Source organism: Vipera berus (assembly GCF_964194415.1).
Source record: "Vipera berus genome assembly, chromosome: 2".
NCBI classification, from domain to species: domain Eukaryota; kingdom Metazoa; phylum Chordata; class Lepidosauria; order Squamata; family Viperidae; genus Vipera; species Vipera berus.
The window spans coordinates 210,278,527-210,295,347 of NC_138203.1; the positions used below are offsets into that span (position 1 = coordinate 210,278,527).

General features: G+C 36.3%; 1 protein-coding gene across 4 annotated transcripts in view; it reads right to left on the reverse strand.

Annotated features, from left to right (window-relative positions):
- Window positions 1-16,821, reverse strand: part of FAM114A2 (family with sequence similarity 114 member A2) — a 46,978-nt gene that overhangs the window by 12,984 nt on the left and 17,173 nt on the right. For 2 of the 4 annotated variants that reach the window (XM_081321922.1, XM_081321920.1), the window contains 5 exons: window positions 16,443-16,496; window positions 14,932-15,204; window positions 4,422-4,516; window positions 3,690-3,826; window positions 502-620 (listed from right to left, as the gene is read on the reverse strand). In XM_081321922.1, coding sequence (XP_081178048.1) covers window positions 15,103-15,204; window positions 16,443-16,496 — 156 coding nt within the window. In that variant the 3' untranslated portion in view covers window positions 502-620; window positions 3,690-3,826; window positions 4,422-4,516; window positions 14,932-15,102. Of the gene's footprint in view, window positions 1-501; window positions 621-1,903; window positions 1,999-3,343; window positions 3,427-3,689; window positions 3,827-4,421; window positions 4,517-13,533; window positions 15,205-16,442; window positions 16,497-16,821 lie in introns of those variants that run through there. The other 2 variants (XR_014025687.1, XM_081321921.1) reach the window with 2 other exon arrangements.

Consider the following 16,821-nt stretch of genomic DNA (forward strand, 5'->3'; position numbering starts at 1 on the left):
TTAGTAACATGGTTATTAAGCGAACCTGGCTTCCCTTTGAATTTGGTTGTTAGAAGGTCGCAAAAGGTGATCACGTGTCTCCAAGACATTCCAACCATCATAAATAAATGCCAGTTGCCAAACATCCAAATTTTTATCATGTGACCTTGGGGATGTTCCAATGATCATTAGTGTGAAAAACAGTCATCAGCCACGTTTTTCAATGACATTGTAACTATAAACGGTATAAATTATAAACTGAATAAATTTTTGTACCTGTAACTAGAGAGTTTCCATAATGGAGAGTGAATCTGAACAATACAAAATACAAAATCTGAATTTGTATTTCCATTCTTAGTCCAGGACCTTAATGTATATACCCCATTACAATGAAAGGCGATAGAGAGCTGAATTGGGTCTGCAGAAAAGCTTGTGCATTATAGGGTCACCTTCAAAAAATGATGGAAGGCAGGGACATTTTTTTAACCTGAAGCCATTTCTATTCCTCCCTTCTCATCTTACCTTTTTCTCCTTTTTCTCTTTTTTCTTTTTCTTGTCCTTTTTGTCTCCATCTTTATGGTCTTTGTGTTCTTTTCCTTTATTCTTTTCATCCTTCTTGTCTTTGTCGTCTCTCCCAAATGCTAAGGAAGGCAATGAGATTTCAGAATGTAGGGAAATCAGCTGGGACATTCACAGGTCAGAAAAGTAGAGAACCAAGGGAATAATACATCATATGCCTTGATTTCCTAACAAGGACATTTTGAAAGGCTTTTTCAAGGCCAGCCAGCATTTTCCTGCATATTATGGGTTGCAGTGCTGAATAGCTACTCAAGCTTCATAGGAAGGGTAGAGCTCAAGGGAAAGCTTTGAGGACAGAAGAGCAACAAGGATGACTGATTTGGTAGATTTTTTTTAACTATTGCTTGTGGAAAACAGATTAGTGGCAATTGAAATGAAAACAAGACTACCCTTTTATCTAAGATTTCCAGTTAGGCCCAGCATTAGAGAGTTGCACAAAATCATTATTTTGTTGCACGAGAATACTTTCTTCATATGCAATACGATCTCATGGATTAGAATAGCTTTATAGCATATACGGATATATTGTTTAAAGGGCCACAGTCCCTATTTCCATTGACCTACAAAAGGGAAATTTACACTACAATGGAGACTAGTCTGGGTGGAGCATATGGCATAAGCCATTCCTTCTTTCAACACTATTCTGTTTCCCCACCATTCCGAGAGTATTATGTCATTCTACCTAACAAAGACACAGCCCTGAAACTGTTGCATGAAAGGTGTTCAGTACCATTAACTATGTAGCTGAAATTATCTCAAAAGTCCTTATCTTCTATAATGAGTCCTATTCCAAAGGCTAAAGTTAGGTAACCCTACTTAATCATGCAACAGGAGCAAGCAAGAACTTGGCCAATCTTGGCTAAGCTATATTTAGCATGAAAGCAGTCTATGGCTTTATGGGTCAGGATCTGAATATCTCTGTTACCACTTGTCCTGAGTAGAATATGCTCAACTGGTAAGAAAGAGGGCTTGCTGAAGGTCCCAGTACTAAAGAAAGGCCACCTTTATGGACCCTTGATCCTTCTCATTGGAATTATTTACTTCCTCGATATTCAATGGCCTCCCTCCAAGAAAGAGAGCAGAGAGCATAATAACATGACTCTACAGAAAGGCATTCCATAGGCGTGTAGATTACCCTACTGCAAATTGATTTAAGTATTTGAAATATGTGTATAGCCTCTCATGTTGAAACAACTCTTGAGTGGCTTATAACCGCTAAAACAATTAAAACAATATAAACAGTACACAACCAATAGCAATAAAACTAAAACTGAAACACCTGGCACCATAACCACACTTCCCTGATACACCTGTATTCTTATCCCACCCCAACCTTGCCCAATACCTGAGGCAAGTGCCAGGTCTTAAGTGTTCTCCAAAAAGATGGAAAAATAAGGAGCTTTCAAATCGCAGTGAGGAGGGTGTTCTACAGGGCAGGGGCTGCAACAGAAAAGGCACAACTTCTGAGGACCCACAAAATGGCAATGTTTAAGGGAAGGGACCTGGACCAAGTCCAACCTATCCATTCAGCTGGGATGGACAGATCTTCTAGGGAGAGGTGGTCCCAGATATATCCTGGTCCCATGCCATATAGAGCTTTAAACATAATAACCAGCACCTTGAATTGCACCCAGAAAATAACTGGGAACCAGTGCAGGGTAACCAATGTATAATTTGAGCAAATTGAGAGATAGCCAACTGCTGCATTGAGAACCAACTGTAAATTCAGGGGCAGCCCCAGATAAGTACATGGCAATAAGCCAAATGACAAGTGTTACAGTGCAGGGTTACTATGATCAAGGCTTCACAGCCCAGAAAGGAAAGGACAAAATTGGTGCAAAGACAAATATATGCAAAGGCCCCCTAACCATGGTGGCTCATCAGATTGATTGGTTATTGTTGTATTAGTTGGTTTAGGTTTTTAATCCTATTATATTAAACTTGTGAGACATTTAGCATTCATGGAGTGGCTTCTAAGTGAAATGAATAAATAATATAAAACTAAATTGTTAACAGGGACAAATTCCATTCTTTGTTTTGTTTTCCCGCAAGGACCTGGACTAGAAGCAAAAAGAAACTAGTAGAACAGCAGTTAACCCGTTTGTAAGAAGTAAATTACCAAAGGTGTCATAAAGTCAAATGTAACCATATCTTCATCTCTAGCACCTTTTGTTGGTCGATTGGTGGGTTGGGTTTGTGAATCTCATTACTTTTTATACTGAGGGTAAGGTTATTTCATATGGAATAGGTTACACCTCACTTTCTCTAAGAACCAATTCCAGTGCTTACAAGTCTGTGTATTCTGAGATATGATAGCAACAAAAATTAAATTAAAAAAAGAAAAGAACAGGGCCTCAAAAAGGTGCGGCAATGTATTCCTTTATATATTTATGAGACTTTCTAGACACATAAAAGACAACCTTATTTCATCCTTGAAATTTCTACAATCCTTCCTTGGGAAAGAAAAAAAATGGATGCAGTGATGGAAAAAAACATAGGAAGCTTATGAATCACTGGACAATAAGGTCAGTGACTCAAAACTAAGGTGACTACTACTTAACCTTTACTACTATTACTCTATTATCTGTTAATTGCTGAAGCTCAGTGTAATGATTAATTTTTTTATCTGCAAAGAAATTACAGCATTCTGATGAAGGGACTACGTTTCTATTCAAACTAGTGTCTTTCACGAATGATTTGGGAAGAATGTTGAAATTAGATTGTCAGTAGAAAAACAGAGCTGGAACAAAATGGAACCCAAAACTAAAATGAAGAAAAGAATTACCTTCTGAAAAAGACAGGAAAATAGGAGATGAGTTCCAAGTCAAAACTATGTGGGACTCCCAAGATTATGTGATAAAGAAATAGTTCCAAGTGAGATAGGAAGGAATTGAGGAATTCAAATCTGAACACTGAATAATGCTATTTTTATTCTTTAGAAACACTAACAACGGTGTATTTTCAGAATGTCATATAGTAGATATGCATAGCTATACAGAATGCAAGGCAAGACAAAACAAAATAAATTCAGTATCAATGCTAAGGAGATATTTATTTACATCTTATATGACACAGATACCTACGGTGATTTGTTTTCTTTCCTTTTTCTAAATGAAAAAAAAGGAACCTACCTTTTAAGATTGAAGACATTGTTCAGTGTCAATACAGTTATTACAAAATATATAATTAATTTGTCAATGCTTCACACTATGTTTCTTAGATCAGATCAGTACAAATTAAGTTGTTTCTAAGCAGGACTGCAAGATTCCTAGGATAAAAGGAATAAAAATGGTTATTGAGTTCTTTTTTGTCATTAGAAGACTAGATAAATAAACTATCAGATTTCCAAACATCTATTTAAGAATCTGGTTTCACCAGTTTCCATTTGGCTCATCCGTCTTCAGCCCGTAGCAAACAATACAGACAATCTGTAGAGATTCTCTATGCTTAGGTTCTTTAGGCAGAAATTTCAAATATGATAAATAGGTTTCTCTACGTGTGAGACCTTAATGGAAAGAGTTTGGTTTCTCATTCATCTTCCTTAATTGCAGGGCAAATAAACACAGAGAGAGCTACTACAGATTTATAAACTGCATGAGTTCACAACCACCATTCACGCACCAAATAAAATTCGGCAAGCCCTAACGTTAATTTCTCCTATGGGCTTGCTTACTTAAATAATTGCTTGCTCTCCTGAAAGCTGATTAAACATCACAGCAAAATATCTTCAATCTGATTCATGCGGCACCCGGTCTTAGTCAAGACACAGCCTCCTAAGGCCCCTTCTATAATGCCAGCTGGGGCAGAACAAGTCATTCACAGAAAAGACATAAAGGTAGAGTTATACAAGAAAGCCCTCTCACCTGGGGAAGTGGAAAGGGAAGCAAGCCCTTCAATGCAGACTTGACTAAGAGAAATGTAGCTCCTACTGCAGAGATTCCTCCTCCCCTTTTATGATCTGGGAAAGAAGAAAAACTGGTTCCAGCCAGCACCAGGCTTATACACCCCACATAGAATGACTGGGCGGTATGTATACAGTTGCTCAGAGTAACTTCATTCTTAAATCCTGATTATTCCGGCCAGTTTTGACAGGCCTGGGTGTCAGGCAGGTTGTCTTTATTTGACCAACTTACTTCTCAAATGGCTATTACATCCTATAATCTCATTGCATATAATTTAGTGTAGAATTTATGATGGAGCACAATATGTCGACCAAGAACTTATCAAGTGCATTATACTAAAAAATTGTCTAAATTATTTTAGCATCCAAGGAAAAAAACAATCCAGCAAATGCTTCTTCTGGGATAATATATACCGTATTATCATTCATAATCATAACTTCAGTTACAATTGTCATGTTCCTTCATGACACCTAAAATCACACTTTATTTGCTTTCTATAATGTGACCCCCCTTCATGGATTACTGCCTTGTCGTGGCGAAGGGGCTTGCGTAATTCAATGAAGCTATGAGCTATGCCGTGCAGGGCCACCCAAGACGGACAGGTCATAGCAGAGTTCTGACAAAACGTGATCCACTGGAGAAGGAAATGGCAAACCACTCCAGTATCTTTGCCATGAAAACCCTATGGACAGTACCAAAAGGCAAAACGATATGACGCTGGAAGATGAGCCCCTCAGGTCGGAAGGTGTCCAATATGCTACTGGGGAAGAGCAGAGGGCTAGTACTAGTAGCGCCAGAAAGAATGAAGCGACTGGGCCAAAGCCGAAAGGACGCTCAGCTGTGGATATGTCTGGTGGTGAAAGGAAAGTCCGATGCTGTAAAGATTTTTTCTCCATAGGAACCTGGAATGTAAGATCCATGAATCAAGGAAAACTGGACGTGGTCAAAAAAGAGATGACAAGACTGAACATTGACATCTTAGGTATCAGCGAACTAAAATGGACAGGAATGGGTGAATTTAATTCAGATGACCATCAGGTATACTACTGTGGGCAAGAATCCTTCAGAAGAAATGGAGTAGCCTTCATAGTCAATAAAAGAGTAGGAAAAGCAATACTGGGATACAATCCTCAAAATGACAGAATGATCTCAGTTCGAATCCAAGGCAAACCATTCAATATCACAGTAGTCCAGGTCTATGCCCCAACCACCAGTGCTGAAGAGGATGAAATTGACCAGTTCTATGAAGCACTACAGCACCTAATAGAACTAACACCAAAAAATGATGTTCTTATCATCATGGGGGATTGGAATGCTAAAGTAGGAAGCCAAAAGATAACTGGAATAACAGGCAAGTTTGGCCTTGGAGTGCAAAATGAAGCAGGGCACAGGCTGATAGAATTCTGTCAAGAGAATACAATGGTCATAGCAAACACTCTTTTCCAACAACCCAAGAGACGGCTCTACACATGGACATCACCAGATGGTCAACACAGAAATCAGATTGACTATATGCTCTGCAGCCAAAGATGGAGAAGCTCTATACAGTCAGTAAAAACAAGACCAGGAGCTGACTGTGGGTCAGACCATGAGCTTCTCCTTGCAAAGTTTAGGCTTAAACTGAAGAAAGTAGGGAAAAGCACTAGGCCACTCAGGTATGAATTAAATCATATCCCTGTTGAATATACAGTAGAGGTGACAAATAGATTTAAGGAATTAGATCTGATAGACAGAGTGCCTGAAGAACTATGGACAGAGGTTCGCGACATTGTACAACAGGTAGCAACCAAAACCATCCCAAAGAAAAAGAAATGCAAGAAAGCAAAATGGCTGTCTGAGGAAGCTTTGCAAATAGCTGAGGAAAGGAGGGAAGCGAAAGGCAAGGGAGAAAAAGAAAGATACACCCAATTGAATGCAGAATTCCAGAGAATAGCTAGAAGAGATAAGAATGCCTTCTTAAATGAACAGTGCAAAGAAATAGAAGAAAATAATAGAATAGGGAGGACCAGAGATCTTTTCAAGAAAATTGGAGAAATGAAGGGAACGTTTAATGCAAAAATGGGCATGATAAAGGACCAAAATGGCAGGGACCTAACAGAGGCAGAAGAGATTAAGAAGAGGTGGCAAAATTACACAGAAGAACTATACAAGAATGACCTTAACGTCCCTGATAATCACAATAAGGTGGTCACTGACCTCGAGCCAGACATCCTAGAATGTGAAGTGAAGTGGGCCTTAGAAAAGCTGAGCAACAACAAAGCTAGTGGAAGTGACAGTATTCCAGCTGAGCTATTCAAAATCTTAAAAGACAATGCAGTAAAAGTGCTACACTCAATTTGCCAGCAAATTTGGAAAACTCAACAATGGCCACAGGATTGGAAAAGATCAGTTTACATTCCAATTCCAAAGAAAGGCAGTGCCAAAGAATGTTCAAACTATCGCACCATTGCACTCATTTCTCATGCTAGTAAAGTCATGCTTAAAATCCTACAAGCTAGACTTCAGCAGTATGTGGATCGAGAACTACCAGAAGTGCAGGCAGGATTTCGAAGAGGCAGAGGAACTAGAGATCAAATTGCCAACATACGCTGGATCATGGAGAAAGCTAGGGAGTTCCAGAAAAACATCTACTTCTGCTTCATTGACTATGCTAAAGCCTTTGATTGTGTGGATCATAACAAACTGTGGCAAGTTCTTAAAGAGATGGGAGTACCAGACCATCTTATTTGTCTCTTGAGAAACCTATATGCGGGTCAAGAAGCAACAGTGAGAACTGGACACGGAACCACTGATTGGTTCAAAATTGGGAAAGGAGTCCGGCAAGGCTGTATACTGTCGCCCTGCCTATTTAACTTATATGCAGAGCACATCATGAGAAAGGCAGGGCTAGATGAATCAAAAGTTGGAATTAAGATTGCCGGAAGAAATATCAACAACCTAAGATACGCAGATGATACCACTCTAATGGCAGAAAGTGAAGAAGAACTAAAGAGCCTCTTGTTGCAGGTGAAGAAGGAGAGTGCAAAACTTGGGTTGAAACTTAACATTAAGAAAACCAAGATCATGGCATCTGGCCCTCTCAATTCCTGGCAAATAGATGGGGAAGAAATGGAGGTAGTGACAGATTTTATTTTCCTGGGCTCCAAGATTACTGCAGATGGGGACTGTAGCCAAGAAATTAAAAGACGCTTGCTCCTGGGGAGGAAAGCCATGGCAAATCTAGACAGCACACTAATAAAGCAGAGACATCACCCTGTCAACAAAAGTGCGTATAGTCAAGGCTATGGTCTTCCCAGTTGCAACGTATGGCAGTGAAAGTTGGACCATAAGAAAGGCTGAGCGCCAAAGAATTGAGGCCTTTGAACTGTGGTGCTGGAGAAGACTCCTGCGAGTCCCTTGGACCGCAAGGCGATCAAACCGGTCAGTCCTAGAGGAGATCAATCCTGACTGCTCTTTAGAAGGCCAGATCCTGAAGCTAAAACTCAAGTACTTTGGCCACCTAATGAGAAGGAAGGACTCACTGGAGAAGAGCCTAATGCTGGGAAAGATCGAGGGCAATAGAAGAAGGGGACGACAGAGAATGAGGTGGCTGGATGGAGTCACTGAAGCAGTAGGCGTGAGCTTAAATGGACTCCAGAAGATGGTAGAGGACAGGAAGGCCTGGAGGAATGTTGTCCATAGGGTCGCGATGGGTCGGACACGACTTCGCAGCTAACAACAACAACAAATAATGTGACCAAAATAGTTTTCACTCAAAACTGAATACATATAGATTTGAGAAATATTAGTATTTTCCCAAATGTCTTACTCACCATTCTACTTTTACCTTTCATTTTTGCAAGAGATTTGACCAGAAAAGAAAGAAAATAAGATTGATTGGTTTAGTGATGAAATTATGTCAATCCCAGCAATCATTCAAAATGTCAGCAAGACTTAGCAAGTAAAGTATTTCTACACACATAGCTTGAAAGTAACTGATTTTGTAACTGAGATATTTCCACAGAGATAAGAATTCCACTAAACTGAATCAGTATTGGAACGGTGTTTTGAAGTTGTCTAAAAGAGTATACACATGTGTAATCAGGTCCCCGCAGCGCTGATCTTTTTGGATGCTGAAAAAGACTTTGATCAATTGGACTGGCAATTTTTGGTGAAAGTATTGGAGAAAATGGAATTTGGGGAAAATTTTTTACAACCTATTAGGGCAATATATCAGAAGCAAACAGCTCGTATAATAGTAAACAATAGTTTGACAGAAATATGTAATATTGAAAAGGGTACAAGACAGGGGTGTCCGTTGTCACCCTTATTGTTTGTTTTAACATTGGAAATATTACTGATTAAAATACGAGATTCAAATAAAATTAGGGGAATTCAAATAAGAGATCAGGATTATAGATTGAGGGCGTTTGCGGACGACCTGGTTATTACAGTAACTCAACCGGTTTACTCAGTTGTAGAATTGATGGAGATAATAATGTTATATGGGAAAGTTTCTGGATTTAAGATAAATACACAAAAAACTAAAATACTGTCTAAGAATATGACTATAGAACAAAAGGCTGCTCTAGAAGAGCTAACGGGATTTGAAATAGTTAAAAAGATTAAATATTTGGGGGTTTATCTGTCAGCTTCAAATGTGAAGTTATATAAGAATAATTATGAAATGTTATGGGGAAAAATACAAAAAGAACTAGATAGTTGGAAAAAACTACAATTATCTTTACTGGGAAGAATTGCAGCAGTGAAAATGAATGTTTTGCCAAAATTTTTATTTTTGTTTCGAATGATACCTATACTTAAAAAGGATTTAAATTTGGAAGAATGGCAAAAAGGTATTAATAAATTTGTTTGGGCAGGGAAAAAGCCACGAGTTAAATTTAAGATAATGCAAGATACGCGTGAAAGAGGTGGTCTTAAAATGCCTAATTTTAAATTATATTATGAGCCTGCTGCTTTGTCATCGATAAGTGACTGGTTTAATTTAACACAAGGGAGACTATTAAATCTTGAGGGTTATGATTTGTTATTTGGTTGGCATGCATGTTTATTGTATGATAAGAAGGTGGATAATGTGTTTAAGATACATATATTAAGGTATGCTCTGTTGCGAGTTTGGAAAAAGTATAGACATAAGTTAAATTATAAGATACCAATTTGGACAATACCTAAACATGCAATAGAAAATATAAATGTGGAATTTAAACATGATGAGACTACATATAAGGAAATCTTAAGTTTAGAAAGGAATGTATGGCAATTAAAGCCATATAATATTTTAAAAGAAGAAAAGATTGTACAAACTTGGTTCCAGTATGGGCAGCTACAGGCAAGATGGAAAGAGGACCAGAAAGTTGGTTTTTCGATGATTGATGAAAATTTGGTAAAACAAATTAGAGATCAAGGTCAAGCACATATAAAAAGGATATATAATGCATTGATAGAAATTGATTCAGAAACGGAACTTGTTAAAGATTGTATGATAAAGTGGGCCCAGAATTTTCAAGAAGTTATAACAATGGATACTTGGGAAAAGATTTGGGTTAGAAATGTAAAATTTACACAGGCCCAAAATTTAAGAGAGAATTTTTATAAAATGTTTTATAGGTGGCACTTAGACCCTAAAAAATTAGCAAGTATGTATCCGAACTGCCAGCCCAAATGTTGGAGGTGTGGTTGTGAGGATGCAACGTATTTTCATATATGGTGGACTTGTAAAAAGGTTAAAGCTTTTTTGGATTAAAATTTGGTGGAATATGCAAAAGATATTTAAGAAAAGGATAAAGTTTTCTCCGCGATTGTTTTTATTGGGTATTATTACAGATACTACTGTTATAGACACTAAGTTGATGTTGAATCTAATTACGGCAGCAAGACAACAGAGATATATTGTGGAATGGAGAAGATGGATTGAATATATTCAGAATAAATATGGGACTAAAAAGTTTCATTTAGCATTTGAATAAGTAGTGGATTTTTATGATGTATAATTAGTTATTTGTTATTTCATTAATATTATGACTATGGAGAGTTAAAGTGCGATAGAATTTAATGTTTTACTTTTGTTGTTAGCATATTTTAGCTTATGTTTGTATCACTATACCCTGTATTCAGCTCTGGGAAGTTGGGGAGGGCGGAGGGGAGGGGAGGGGAGGAGGGAGTTTTTTGTATTTAAAAATGTATTGTAAAACTTTTTAATAAAAAGAGTATACACATGTGCAAAGTTACATATGACATTGAGAGCAGAGTAAATAATAGTCTATTTCTTAAATAACTAAATGACTGATCATATTATATTCCAAATTTAGCTTTTGATTATTTTTAGTGGATGCCAAGTTTCTGACAGATGAGCTCTTCAAATGACTCTGAGGCATTGTTTACCTTAAAAGTCTTTTTATCAGAGCCCTATAACATCGGCAATCCTTGCTAAGAGAAGTTGAAATCTGAATTCCCCTCCCCTTAGCACAATATGTTAAACACAATTCTCCACCTTTTCATTGCTGTCATAAATCACATTCTCCAATCAGTTTGAAGGGTCAGTTTTCCCTTCTGTTAGACAACCCACCAAATTCTTATCTTCTCTTATTTCAAGACAGCCTTGAGACACATTCTTTCTTCCCCCTCCCCTAGCAATAACTGATTATAGCTCTTAAAGTAACATATAAGTTTAAATATTAAATAGCTGCTTCATCTTTTGTCAAAGCAAGAACATTTGATGTTAGCAGCATTGACAGTAGAAGTGTTTCAAGTATGCTTTATACTGTAAATAAAGAATAGCAGTGCTTTTTTTTGTAAAAGAAAAAGGTGCCGGAACTCACACGTCTTACAACCCGCCTTGCCTACCCTACAAGGTTCCATCCAAAAAAGGTGCCGGAACTCCGTTCTAAGCGTTCTATGAGAAAAAAAAGCCCTGAAGAATAGTATAACTGAGAACCAGTCCACATTTATGTAAAATGATTCAGGTGAAAATAAAAGTATAAATAGGAAAAGCCCACTAAATATTAGAATTATGTTGTTTTCTGATAATTTATCCATTTCCCAGAGTGTCTATGAAGATTCTGAATGATCCAGGTCATGGTTGTCCCAAAGGTGCTTTTCAAAAGGTCACTGGACTGTCTTTTTTCTCTTCTCCTTGAAAACTGAAGAAGCTTCTTGGATGAGAAGTGAAACATTTTGAAGAAAAAAACAAAGAAATTCCAATTGCCTGTTGAAAAGCACCTTTGGAACACTTCCCAGAGCTGCATTTCAACTGATTTTTTTTAAAGAATTACAACCATGGTTCACAGTTGGTCTTCATTTTTAGAATTAAAATTGACATATCCAACATACCAAAGATCATGTTTGAAAAGATTGTTGCCTATTTTCAGTCCTGGGCAAGTGTTGCCAGCAACCAAGTTGGAAACTGATGATCATGCTGTTAGTATATGTTTGAAGTAGACAATTCGTGCCTCTTTTGCTCTTGCAATTATTGCTATAATAATTTATGCAACTGGCTTCTTCTGCTACATTTTGTTCTGCTTAGCCAAGTCTACTTCATAAACCCTATTTAATTATATTGTTTTTGAGCAGTTATTTGAACAAGAAGGGATAGACTTTTCTCTTTTCTTATTCCTTTGGTACAGAATTATAACAAATTAAAAAAGACAAAGTTCATTCAGTTCAATCTTTACTTGTGTTGCAACCACATGGTCCCTAACAATTGGCTTAAAGCTGAGGTTTCTTGGGCTGGTGAACGATTTCTTTAGATACACAGAGTTGTTTTTTATTCTATATAATTGAAACTTGTCAACGTTATTTGCAGTAGCATAAACCTATGTGAGAGTCTAATTTTATGTCTCACTAATCTCATCCCTTTCTAAAATAATGCTAGGGAAGATGATCAATAGGTTTTAAAGCAATGTTTTTCAACCTTGGCATCTCTAAGAGATGTGTAGTTCAATTCCCAGAATACCTCATCCAGCATGCTCCAAAACCTTATACCATGGGAAAACAGTGCAGAACAAAAGCAATATAGAGGAATAAAAATGGCAAAAAAGATTAAGCTAGACGTAGGTATTGAAGACATAAGCCAATTAAATTTAGTTAAATGTACTCAGCATTTAAAACATTTATATTTTCAAGTAAGTGTGCTTACTTGGGAGTGCATTTGGAACTTGATTCCAAAACCAAAAACAGGGAAGAGGGATGCATAAAAAGTCGTTCCAAGTTTCTTTGTTTTCTATTTATTTACAATATTCTTATAAATCCAAACCTGTAGCCACTTGGTTTGAAGACTTCAACCTATGGTCTTTCTTTGTTCATTCACTTACAGTTCTATCAATCCAGTACATTTCTAATTTTACTTTCATACTGTTTTTATGAATTGGAAGTACAATTTCTCTGTAGTCTTATAACAACACTACAATTCTATAATCAAATGCAAAGCATTTCACAAAGTCTATGTCTCCTTTGAAAAGATCTAAAAATGAAACGAGGGCTGAGCAACTGTTGGAGAAAATATGCAATTGTTCCATTTGAACAGATTGCTATTCTCTTTGGGTAAAGTAATAGGGTAGAATATGCATTTTTAATTTAAGTATTAATTTCACACAAGTAGAAAAACAAACCACATGTATTCTGCCCAATATACTATATGTTCATCACATATGGTATCATTCCCACTATCTTGAAACAATGCAATTCCATACATTAAGCAAGAAAATGTGTGAAAGCAGCACGTCAGAAATATTGTTTTGTTGACCTGAATATGAGTAACTGTAGGTATTCAACAGTCAACGTATTTAATAAGCAGCCATTTCCTTATTACATCATAAGACATTTATTCTCTGTATACAATATAGTGCATATACATATTTAAAATAGATAAAATAGATACTTTGCTAGAAATTAAACGGTCTAAAAAGCCTTTTATTTTGAAATTAAAGGGCATTTTATTGGATGTGTGTATATATATGTATGTATCTTATATGTATGTATCTTATGTGTGTGTGTGTGTGTATATATATATATATATATATATATATATATATATATATATATATATATATATATATATATATATATATATGCTTGTTAACTATTTTTAGATTACCTGTATATGTATGTGCATATATATATATATATATATATATATATATATATATATATGCACATACATATACATACACAGAGACACATATATACACATACACACTCATGTATGTAGATGTATATAGATGTATATAGTGCATTGTTCCAACATTCCTTACTAGTGCTGTAATATGGTAATAAAGTAATTTAGTAACTGTAAAGACCATCAAGCAATTCAGAACTGCAATTAAAACAAAGACATGCTAACAAAGACAAAAGCAAGAACATTTACTAAAGTAAAACAAGTTGCAATTCATCTTTTTTTCCTTTGCTAGTAGACTTTCCCTGAGCCGAACTAGGATTCTAGGAAAGAACAAGTTAATAAACATATAAATTATGGAACAAGACAAAATTGTGCAAAGTAACAATTGGACAAAAAAGATAAGAAGAAATTGTATTCTAGTCTTTGATATTAAGAATTAAGTCACAATTTTTGGAATTCAGGCTAATTTCCCAGAACCCTAAAAAATTATTTTCACAGAATTATCCAGTCATGAAATGGGTCTAAAGGGAAACAAAATACTGCATCTAATTTGTAAACTTCCCTTGATAGCTTCATTTTATTTATTTATAATATGTATAGGCTGCCCATCTTACCTCAAGGCATTTATCAAAAGCCTTACTTTTCTTCAAATGGAGTCAACTCCTTCTTGGCTCCTTTTTATTTACTGCTAAGGAAGTAGGACACTGAAAATCTATTGATTAACTGAGGTCTAGCAAAATGTGTTTATTTAAACATCAAATGCTATTACATAAAAGTGTTTCTTTTTTAAAAAAAAATACCAAATTTATCTGTAAACAAGCACTAATAGAGAGTATACATCAATAAAAGGTCAGATCACTAAGTTGTCTAAAAACTTTTCACACCTGAAGCATAATCATGCTTACTGGGTAGCAAGTCGAGATATATAAATGGCCCTTTTTCTCCTTTCAAATAACACCCAGAACTGCAATCTTAGCAGAGTTTTTTTTAAGTCTTTTTGTTTCCTTTGGGATCTCCAGATCTTAGAATAGACAATTGAAAAATCACTCACATGCTCTAAAACCAATCTTATTTTCTCAATATCTCTTTGGAGTGCTAGGCTTTTAACTTAAAATAGCAATGTGAGTATAATGCAATTTGCAGCAGTTACTGACTCCAATAATCTCAGGTGTCAAGCCACGAACATTGTTGCGCTATGCGTCCCTTGCACTATGAGTCTTTCCTTCATAATGCTTTTATCTCAAGGAGCATAATGCAGAGGGTCTAAGGAGCAGAAGCAGATAGAAGATTATCCAGCAAAATGACAAAGACAAATTGCATTACAAACATCCTATGCTGTCTACAGATCATCCTGTCTACCTATGTAGGTGGTTGCATCATGGCCCTTCAGCATCTTATTCTGGACAGTGGCAAACTACAAGTCAACACATCTGTCTTAATTTATAGTAAGATGCTTTTGTCTTCTTATGGAACAAGGGAACTTCCATTCAGGTCCATTGGAAGTGATGTTCCAGTTTACTCAGACTTGATTTATTGCTGAGATAACTCTGTCCGAGTCTGGATATGCGAGATCTGCAGCACGGGCAAAAGTAGTTGAAAGGCATCTTGGATATAAGAGGCACTGTTGGAAGCCTATAAGAGAATGAAAAGCTAGTCATACGAATAAAGAACATCCATCCATTCTAAAGATCAGAATTTGTTTGGCATCTGTCTCTAATTAATTGCTTTAGTAAAATAAATAATGAAGCACAGGTATGTAAGTAATTTGATTGATTCCTAGGCATATTACATGAACACATTGTTCCATATTCACTTAAAGCCATCCATCTGTTTTTTTTTAAACTCTTTTTACATTATTTCAGTTTTGTTCTAATCTATGGGAATTATTACATCATTTTGTCAGTTGGATGGAGATGGAGAAATGGAATATTAATCTTCGTTGTTATATATTTAGTCTGTATAAGGTTAGGCTATGAAGATAAGGTTGTGTTTTGAAGCCCTAGCCAAGGCCTTTAGCATAAAATCTCTACACTGCTCATCATCCTTAGTATCTAGGGCAGTAAATCATGTGACACTATCACATTTTAATAGGAATATGCAAAGTGTTTCAACTCTGAACTGCCATTTTGAATGTTTGAGCAAAAAGTCCAGATCACATGTTCTAAGCAGCAAAAACTAATTGTTTTGATCACAGAAGAGAATTCTGAAGTGCGCAATTCTAACCTAAACTGTGTTATAAGCTGAAAACAAAGTGTGATGTTTCAAATGTTTTATTTCTTCAACTTGTTCATCCAAACTTGGATAGGATTGTTTTGTCCTGAGCAAAACAACATCCCAAAACATTTACCATTTTATGTACGCTGCTTTTCTCTGCACAATAAAACTTCAGAAACAGATATTGTGAGCTAAATACAGGAGGTCCTCAATTTACAGCCTTTTGTTTAGTGACCATATGAAGTTACACTGAAAAAAGAAATTTATGACCAATTTTTACACCTACAACCGTTGCAGCATCCCCATGGTCACATGATCAATATTTCGGTGCTTGGCAACTGGCATGTATTTATGATAGTTGCCATGTCCCGGGATCATTTGATCACCATTTGTAACCTTTCCAGCTGGCTTCCAACAAGCAAAGTAAATGAGAAAAGCCCATTTGCTTAGCAACTGTGGCAAAAAGGTCATAAAATGTGACATACAACTTACTTAACAAGTCTTGCTTAGCAACAGAAAATTTGGGTTTAATTATGGTTGTAAGTCAAGGAATTCCTGTACTAGTTTCACAGCTATGTCAGGCCAGATAACCAACCATATATCAAAATGGTTTTTCAGAATCACATTTCTCACAAGCATTTGCATATGTAACTCACCTCCAAAAACACTCCTGTGATTAAAGGATTGAGCACATCAGCCTTCTCTTCCACCTGAAAAGATTGAATATATTAAGTTGCACTTGAAAACCAAGCCAAAAAAAGAGAGATCTTGAAGAGAATACAGGCTGCATATCTAAAACTAATTCAAAACCTTTGATTTTTAATCAGTTCATAATCTATTCCCCATGCTACTGAAATGAGTATGTGCAGTATTGAGAGCCAAGATGGAAATGATGCTAAATATCTGGCATGGATCCTCTCATAATAGAGTAATGTGAGCATCTAAAGCAAAATGGAGGAAACTACTGATATAAAGAAACCTATGGAAAAAAATCCAACCTCAGTAACCTTTTCTGATTTATCTGGCCAAAAAAAA